This window comes from Protopterus annectens, chromosome 8.part0, assembly GCF_019279795.1.
Source record: "Protopterus annectens isolate FY-2018-M chromosome 8.part0, PAN1.0, whole genome shotgun sequence".
NCBI lineage: Eukaryota > Metazoa > Chordata > Ceratodontiformes > Protopteridae > Protopterus > Protopterus annectens.
Window position 1 is genome coordinate 461,820,837 of NC_056741.1, and position 9,798 is coordinate 461,830,634.

Sequence of the window (9,798 nt, forward strand, 5' to 3'; positions counted from 1 at the left end):
AGTTTGACAAAAGGATACCATAAATGACTTAATTGAAAATGTCATACTAGGAGTGTAGCTGGTTCAACCAGTGCCCTGGAAGGGTGATGGTTTTGAAAATGTGCAAGCTTGTATTATAGTAGGTAGTGTGCACGTACAACTGTTTGCAGGTTAGGATTAGGTAAGGGGGTAGATTTAGTGTTGTGCCTGATTGAAGTTTTAGGTTTTCTCTGTCCTTTTTCTAGATTTATGGAAAAGAGTTTTAGTAGCATAATGTATGTAGGGTTAGGAGCAGGACCTAGGGTAATATTAGGGTTAGCACAATTGAGTAAAGGTTGTCCAGTGGGATAATGTTCCAAGAGAAGAATTCTCAACCCACAGGCCCAAGGACTGACTCTTTTGTATACCCCAGTAGTTACTCACTGTAATGATGAGAGTGCTTCCTTCACCCCATCCTCTGAATACTCTGACTTACCTAGTTCACGCTGTTTATGTAAGTTTTTCTCCCATCTAGGCAGTTGTATAAAGTTGCTGACACAATCCAGATAGACTGCATCCATTAGAGGGATCAGGTCCACCCAGTATTACCACCTTGTACTTTTGGATCAGTTGTACCACCTTCCTTATATAATTGAGACTGTTTTATAGGTGGGACATACTGTTCTTCAGGAATTCAATTAATTGTTTTTTAACTTGCCTTTCCAATCAACTTACAAAGACTGGATGTTAACCCAAAGTTTCTGACCCTCCTCCATGATCCTGACGTAGAAAAAAGTCATCTTTTTATATTTTATTTGTCTTGTTAAATGAGGAGTTGTATCACCACCATTTTCAGGCATGACTGTCACTGTAATAAAAAACAAAAACTAATGCGTTACTGGGAAATATGCAACAAAACAATAAAAAATGTATGTAAAGGTTTCAAATTCCTTTCTTTAAAGCAGTGGCATGTAAAAGATAGCAGTTCTAAATATTTGTACAAGATAAAGAACAAAAAAACAGTATCCCATGATCTTGTAAAAATAGACCCTTCCTTGTAGATTGCAGGTGTGGTACTGTTAAGTCTTTTGCATTTCAGCCTTTGAAATTTTCCTATACTGCTAAACCCAGTTCCCCTTTACCCATAATGCTGTGCGTGGAGACATCTTAATCTCTGTTGCCATGCTAGTAGCCAGTTACATTAGAGAAATGGCTACAATTTACCGGTTTCTTTAAACTGTCCATTTTGAAGTTCACTTTTAGAATTGTTCATTCAAGTTAGCTGCCTTTTTTCAAATGTGAAAGTTATCTTCTTTCTAATGCCTGTGGTTAACTCGTACATATTTTTCTTCTGTCTCTTTCTGATGTTTATTTGCATTTTAACTTCTCTAAGTTTGTGCTTTACTTATAATTCCACCTGTCACAGATAGACCATCTCGATGTTTATTTTGTCTTGATTTGCAAAATGAGACATCTGGATTCCCCTCAGGAGTCACTGACAGAAGATACTGGCTTCAAGGAAAGGGAGGCGGTCCCTAAGATCCCCCTTAGAAGATGTCTCATTTAGAGGCACCCTTGGGTTGAAGAAACAGTAAGGGTGGGTTCTACTGAAGTTCCCTTCCAAGAGGAGTCTGTATTCCTAGAGACTTTTGAAGCTGGTCCATCGACTTCCTGGGTGGTCCCTCCCACTGATGAGCTCACTGACCTGGTCTCTCAGAAGGCTTGGAAGGGAGCCCAGTGTGGTGGAGCCAATCCCAAGAAAACCTGACAAGGTCTTGATATCTCCTAGGAATAAGCTGTATTGGAGAAAGGGTACTGCTGTAGATGACATAGTGGTTGCAGCAGCCATAAAAAAAGGAGCTCTCTGAAGAGAACACCACTGCCCATTCCTCTAACAGGAAGTCTAGGTCACTGGACAGATTTGAATGCAGACTTGTGTTTCAGCGATGTTTGCAATGCTCTTTCATAATCCCTTTTGAGTAAGTAATCTGCCTGCCAATATACAGAAGACTGGGGAATCATAGCTAGTGATCCTTCAGATGATATCTATCATGTTAGTTTAACTGCTTTCCTATGCAGTTAGGCATTTCAAAGGGAAAGACTGTTCAAGGCAAGTGGATGACTTCTGAGGCCAGACTTCCCATCAGTGTTTTGGAAGTCATCCCTCCACAAGGGTGTGTTTCTCTTCAGACAGACAGCGTGGCTGTGGACTTGTACATCAACAAACAAAGTGGAACCCATTCATAACCACTGTATCAAGAAGCCATGATGGTTTGGCAATGGGCAGTGTTTTCCTGTAGTAACACGCATCCCGGGGGAATTCCAGTATTTGAGACAAGCCTAGCAGATCCATTCTCCTGCCTCATGAGTGGTCCCTAAAACAATCAGGGGTAATACAGTTTGCATTTTCTGGATGTTTGCTGTCAGTTGGGGTCCTACTTACATTGCACCAAGAATTTTAGGAAAACTATTTATTTCCTTTTCAAAAGCCAAATTGGAATATGGTGTTGCAAAAGTCACATTATTCAGCTGGCTCTCTAATTGTATTATTTCTGAAAGGCCTAGCTCTTCACAAACCAAAAGCTTCTTCAACCAAAGAGGTTGTAGACTCTGCAGCTTTATTTACCAGTGTGCCTTTGAATGACAGTTGTGCTGCGGCTTCTTGATCTACTTGCATACCTTTGTTTCCCATCACAATTTGGTTCTGCACTCTAGTTTCCTTTCATTTTTCATCTTCACAGTCCTTCCAAATATCCTTCCATGAAACCACCAAGGGGTGCTAGTAGCTGAGACTGTCCCATCCATTGAGTCGGATGGAAAAGGTAACATCGGATAAAAAAGTTATTTATTTATTGATTGATTGATTAATTTGATTGTCATTTGTTAACCAGGTTGGTCCAGCTGGGACAAAGGCCCGTTTTCAGTGGAGACCCGAGGAGAAAAGCTCCATTTACATACAGTAAAATTAACAGTAGATAAAAGAAAAACAAAACTTTTAAATTAAAAAAGCAATTACATAGTTTACAATTTTACAATGGGACATCTCTACAAATGATAAAAGATCAACAACAGCATGAAATTTAGGAAAACATTCAGTTATATACATTGGGTAGCTAGTAAACTAGAAATTGTTTACTAAGTACAAAGGGTGAGGAAGCTAAAACCCCAGTTGGGTTGGGGGGTTAAGTTGGATTAATGTATAGACAGGTTTTGTTATTTAGTAGATGAAATTTGAGCTCCTTTTTAAAGTGTGAAGGGTGTATAATGGAGCGTAGGTTTAAGGGAACTTTGTTCCAGGCTAGGGCTACAGAGCATTCATAAAGACGTTTGCCAATGTTTTTCTTTGGTTGATTGACAGTCAAATGTTGCTGGTTAGAGGTTCAGAGGGTCCTTGGAGGGGTATAAATGGTTTCTAGTGATGAGAGAGCTGGACAGGAAGATGGTCCGTATAGCAGACAGTGTATAACTTGAAATTGTGATAGCAGCAGTAGTTATGGGAATTCAAGCCATTGTGGGCATGGCAGTGATGAGAATTATATGGAGCGTTTGTAATGAATCTAGCAATTTTATGATAGGCTTGTTGAAGTTTGTTCATGGTTGTGGACTGAATATTGGTTAGGAGTGGGGCAGCATAGAGAAGAGAGGGAAGGAGGAAAGCCTGAGCCAGGGTGAGTCTTGCATTAGAAGTTAGCAATGTTTCAGTTACGATATAGCATGCCAAGTTTTTGGTGTTTTTTTTTATACATTGTAGTAGATGCAGGTTGAATTTAAGTTCGTCATCATTGATGACACCTAGGAATTTTGTGTGGGATTCAGGTTTAATAATTGTGTTAGGGGATGTAATAGAAGAAGTAAATTTATGGTGGGAGAGAGATCGGGGCAGGAAAAGGGAAGTTATCTCTGATCAGTACTAGCAAGAAACTATGATCCCTCATAAAATCATCTAAGGCCAGCTTCGAAAGAAAAATTGCACACGACGCTAAAGCTAATCACAAGGTCTTCTTTAGTTATGTCAGGAACCTGGGTGTCAACTCCCAGATATGCTCTGAGTTAGTTCAAAATGACAAAAAAATACACTGAACCCACAGACATTGCCAACATCCTGGCAGACAGGTTCAGTGCAAACTTCTCCCCTCCTTCCCCCCCAAAAGAGCAAATGTCTATTCCAACAGAGTGTAGCCTCCCTGACATCACAGATGCACAGGTGAGAGCTGCCCTCTCCAAAGCAAAAACACAGCATCAATGGGACCGGACGGTGTCCCGGACTGCGTCTTACATGAACTCCAAGAAGAACCGAACCCTCACATAAAGTCACTGTTCAATCTCAGCCTTACTAGAGGATATGTACCCAAGGAATGGCGTACAGAAACAGTGGTCCCACTCCACAAAGGTGGTGCCACAACGGACCACGGAAACTATTGCCCTATAAGCCTGACTAGCCTGGTCTGCAAAGCTATGGAGCGTATCATCATGAAACTCATAAACAAAGACATTGGGAACCTCCAAACACTGGATCCCACCCAATTCAGCTTTGTTAAGCGCAGATCTTGCCTCTTGAACCTGGTCGACTTCTTTGAAACAGTCTCCAAGGCCATAGATGAAGGGAAGGTAGTCCACACAGCCTACCTGGACCTCGCAAAAGCCTTCGACACAATACCCCACTCGGGCATCATAAATATGCTCACCAGCTTAAATATCAACCCCTATGTCACAAAATGGGTTGCAAACTGGCTCAGGGATAGAACCCACATGGTCAGAATTGCAGGTGCCATGTCAGACTCTAAACCAGTTACAAGTGGCATCCCACAAGGCTCGGTCCTGGGACCTCACTTGTTCGGTATATATTTCTCTGAGGTACAGGCTAACACGAGAGGACTATGGCTGACCAAGTTCGTAGATGACTGCAAACTACCAAGTTCGCAGATGACTGCAAACTGGGTGCCATAATTGACTCACCGACTGACACAAGCATCCTCCAAAAGGGACTCACAGAGACGGATAACTGGTGCCAGAGCCATGGCCTAAAGCTAAATGCCAAAAAGTGCATAGTCATCCCCTTTGGGAAAAACAAAGTGCCCACAAATTACCATATAGGTGGTAATCCATTAACTACAGAAGAAGTAATTGGGGATTTGGGGACCGAAGTAGATAGCAATCTCTCCTTTGACAATCACGTTACCAAAGTGGTTAAAAAGACCTTCTATATAGCCCACCTTATCATGAAAGGGTTCACATCTAGATCAAGAGAGGTCATTGTGCCCCTCTACTCATCACTCATCAGGCCCATAATTGAATACAATGCCCCATTTGGGATGTACCTTACCCGACACCTGCAGCAACTGGAAAGACCCCAAAAGTACCTCACCAAGAAAATCAAGGGACTCAAACAGATGCCCTACGCAGTTAGGCTTAAGAAACTCCAGCTCTACTCAATTGCTTACCACCTACTCAGGACGATCTGTGCCTGACGTATAAAGCCATGTCCAACCCAGAATTAATGGACATGCTCCACCTCAGGAAATCCAAATCCCTTAGAGCTACACGCTCCAGGGACTTAAACCTCAGCACAGAAATAAATAGGACATGCCGGAGGGACAGATTCATATCCCAGAGACTCCCCTCACTCTGGAACAAAATCCCAATCCATGTTAGGCAGAGTCCCTCAATGACCCTCTTCAAGAGAAATATTGATGAGTGGATGGGAGATCGTAGGTTTACCCCTGGGATCTCTTCTGTGTCCCTACTAGACAGAGGCACAGTAAACTAACCTTAAAAGGGCCATCTTCTGTGACCTACTATACAGAGGCACAGTCAACTAATCTAAAAGGGTGGCGAAAGCCAAACACACTCTGGCTAGGCTTATAAATGCCCTAGGGCAGATAGCCTAGTATCAACCTATGAAAAGCAATAGTTTGGTCTTTTTAGGGTTAAGAATCAGTAGATTATCAGGTAACCACTTTTCAGTGGCTAGGAAAGACTGTTGGGAGAGGGTATGGAGTTTAGTGATATTGGTGGAGATAAATATGACTGTTGAGTCATCTGCGTATTGGATGAGGGAAGATTTTGTACAAGATGTATACAGTTCATTTGTGAAGATGTTAAACAGAAGAGGGCCCAAAATGAAGCCTTGTGGGACTCCAGTTGGGACAGATATATAGGTAGAGCAGGAAGAGAGCCTCTTAACTGATTGCCTACTAGAGAGGTAGCTGGAGAACCAAGCAAGAGAGGTAGAGGATATATTGAGTTTAGCAAGTTTAGTAAGCAGAATGGAGTTGAGAGACCATGTCAAAAGCTTTGGAAAGGTCAAGGAAGACACAGGATATGAGTTGATTGTTTTCTAGAGCTTCAGCTATGGTGTGAGTGAAAGATAGAAGTGCTGTTGATGTGCTGTGATTAGGCCGGAATCTATGTTGAGATGGAGTGAGAAGGTTATTCTGGAGGAGATAGTTTAGAAGCTGTGAGTGAATACATTTCTCGAGTATTTTAGAGAGGGGTGATAGAATGGCAATGGGGCGATGGTTATTATGTACTTTTCTTAATGCTAGACCCATGTTCTCTTCTTCTGTGTGGTCAACATTCCATCCCTCCCTCCCCCTTACCCAAATTGTAATCTTTGTGCCTCCTGATTTGTCACATTGGACCTGTCCAGAGCCTTGTCTGATATTCAGTTTGGAGCTGTATCCTAGTGTTATCATAGTTTATCCTGCTCTCATTTAATATTTTTAGGAAAATGTGGAAGTGGGTAAACTAGATCTGAGGTACTGTAGGGATGGGGATTATGGGTAGGGGGAGGAGCCTGATCCCTTTATCCAAGAGTCTGAAAAAAGTTGCCAAGTTCTGATTTGGTCAGCTATGTTAACCCTTCCGTTCAGTCGGACAGAAGAAGACAACACTGATCTAGTGTTATGTTAAGTACATAACTTTTAACAGTTGAAATATGAGAAGGCCATTTTTGATGGGTTAGGAATACCTTTCTACTGTCTCTCTGTGGAAGGGATGCCATGCATTTAGCCTCAGCCTTAGCCTCAGCCTTTTACATATCAGAGAAGTAAATATATTTGTATATTATTTGATATCTCTGTAGATGTCAAATTTTACTGTTAGAAATTGTTTACTGATAGGGTGTGAACTCTTGCAAGTTCCCTGATGAGGTTTGCTTATATAGCCAGTGAATAATGTCACAGCATGTGTCGGCACTTAGTTCACAGGTGACAGAATGCTCTGAAAAACTTCCATATTCTGATTGGTGTAAAGGATAAATCCAACTAAGGATCCATTAAGGATGATCTTGTCTCGTATTGACTAATATAGGAAGAAAGTATATGTGTTTTCCTTTTTCTTGAAAAATATCGGTCATGTATTTGGCTTGGAAGGGCAGTAAGGATGAGTGACATTAAATATGTATATATGATTTAATAAAAAAAATTGCATGGTGCAGTGTTTATTCTTTGGAGTACTGTCTTTGCCAGTGTCCGCAGATAATGTAATACAAAATTTTTGCCAGCTGTGTTTCATTGTGTGTAGGGTAATTGGAAATGGCTGTGTTGTTAAATGACTTGTCCTTGCTCCTTATAACTTAAATGGACAATAAGAGATTTACTATCTCTCTTTTTTTTTTCGCCAGTGTTCTCCAGATGATGGTGTTTATTGGGAGGTCAATTTTGAACGATTCCATCAGCATTTCCGGGACCAGGCAATAGTGAGTGCTGTAGCAAGTAAACTGGACCAGGTTAGTAATTGTAGAAATGCTTTTCTTGTTGGTATGGCAATGTGATCATAGTCAAAAATATATTTATGTTGTGCCTTTGCCATGCCACAGAGGTCGGGTGTTCATTTGTGATGCCAGCAGCCAGAGATTGGGAACAAGAGAGGGCTGGCTTAAGGCAGCTCTACTATACCGGAGGAAGGGTTTGAGAAACCTAGTGCCTGTGAAAACTCTGGTGGAGACCAGGAGTCTCTCATAGGTCACCTTATTGTAAACTGGTAAATGAGGGTAGGGGAGGTAGCAGTATCCCGATGCTTTTGCACTAACCACCACCACAAATGGGGAAAATGACCAATTACTACACCTGTGATAGCTCCTGAATTTATGCATGCAACTCCCAACAGGATCCTTCGCACTTGAAGCTAACACTGAGTTACCATAGTGTCAACTTCCCAATGATTCAGGAGTCACCCAGAAAAGGGTTAGGTCTGGAACTACCCAGAACAGAGCCACAGGAGGATCTTCAGTTGAACAAGCATGGAAGGTAGGGACAGGACAAGGTCTGAATAGAGAATGGGAAAAAAATAGTGAATGTATACATGTACGGCTTAGTGCTAGTGAATATCATGTGGGTAAGGGCAACAGCTGTGTAGTCGAATGCATATGGTTGACTAGGGAATTGTTTGTCAGGTATGCAAGATCAGCAATCCCTGGGAAGAGGAATATTCCCTTTCCGGGGATTGTGCGATCTTGGAGTTAGCATATATAATTAGTTGGGGAGGGTGCAGGGGGCTTGCCCACCTGCCAAAAAAATCAAGTGTTACTTTGTTTTTTTAAGTTAGCAGTTGCATTCACCAAGGCTGTTTCTCAGCGCATGCATAGTGAGGTGTTGAATTTTAGGTTTTTCTGACAGGATATGGTAAAATTTTACTAGTTGACTTTGGGTGTTTTCTATAATATATAGTACTCCCATATGGTTATAGATTCATTGGCTGGTACTAGGCTATCAGCCCTAGGGCCTATACAGGCCTAGCCATAACAGTTCCCTGTATATTTCTTCCCTGAACCCCTGTCTAGCAGGGCGACTGATGTGATCCCCGGGGTGAATTTCCTATCTCCCATCCAATCGTCAAGGTTCCTTTTGAAGAGGGCCAAGGAGGCACTCTGCTTGACATTTCTGCGCAGTTTATTCCAGAGTATGGGGAGTCTCTGGGTCAGGAACCTATCCCTACAGCATGTTTTGTTCATTGGGATGACCAGGTTTAATCCCTGGAGCGTGTGGCTCTGAGGGATTGGGATTTCTTTAAGTGGAGCATGTCCAACAGCCCAGGGTTTGACATGGCCTTGTATGTTAAGCAGAGATCACCTCTGAGTAGACTATATGCCACACAGTATAGCTGGAGTTTTTTTTTAGACAGTCAGCATAGGGCATCTGCTTTAGGCCTGTGATTCTTTTAGTGAGGTATTTCTGCAGCCTTTCCAACTGTTGCAGATGTCTTGTGAGGTACATACCAAATGGGACGTTGTACTCTATAATGGGTCTAATGAGGGATGAATACAGTGGGACAATGACCTCCTGTTTTCTAGATGAAAAGCCCTTAGTGATGAGGTGTGCCACATAGAAGGATTTCCTGACTGTTGTGGTGATGTGGTTATCGAAGATGAGACCACTGTCCACCTGTGTCCCTAAGTCTCTCATCACACTTTCGGTGTTTAGTGTACTGCCACCTATGAGGTAATTCATGGGTACATTTTTTTCTTGGCATTAAGCTTGAGCCCATGGCTCTGGCACCAAGCATCTGTTTCTGTAAGGCCCTTTTGTAGAATATCCACATCATTTGGGGATTCAGTAATGGCTCCCAGTTTGCAGTCATCTGCGAACTTTGTTAGCCAGAGTCCCTTAGTGTTGGCCTGTACTTCAGAGAAGTAGATGCCAAACAAGAGCAGTCCCAGGACTGAACCCTGAGGTACTCCATTTGTTACCTCTCTGGAGCTGGATTTGGAGTCGGCTACTTTTACAGTCTGGGTTCTGTCAGTAAGCCAGTTGGCAACCCATCAAGTGACGTAGGGATTTATGCCCAGCTTAGTAAGTAGTTTATCTATGATTCCAGAGTGGGGAATGGTGTGGAAGACCT

The 9,798-nt window shown here is 42.2% G+C and overlaps 1 protein-coding gene across 7 annotated transcripts in view; it reads left to right on the plus strand.

The window, feature by feature from the left end:
* The window catches only part of POLR3C (RNA polymerase III subunit C), an 866,317-nt gene that overhangs the window by 361,197 nt on the left and 495,322 nt on the right, over nt 1-9,798 (plus strand). For all 7 annotated transcript variants that reach the window (XM_044079982.1, XM_044079981.1, XM_044079983.1 and 4 more), the window contains one exon: nt 7,583-7,687. In XM_044079982.1, the coding sequence (XP_043935917.1) occupies nt 7,583-7,687 (105 nt within the window). The remainder of the gene's footprint in view (nt 1-7,582; nt 7,688-9,798) is intronic.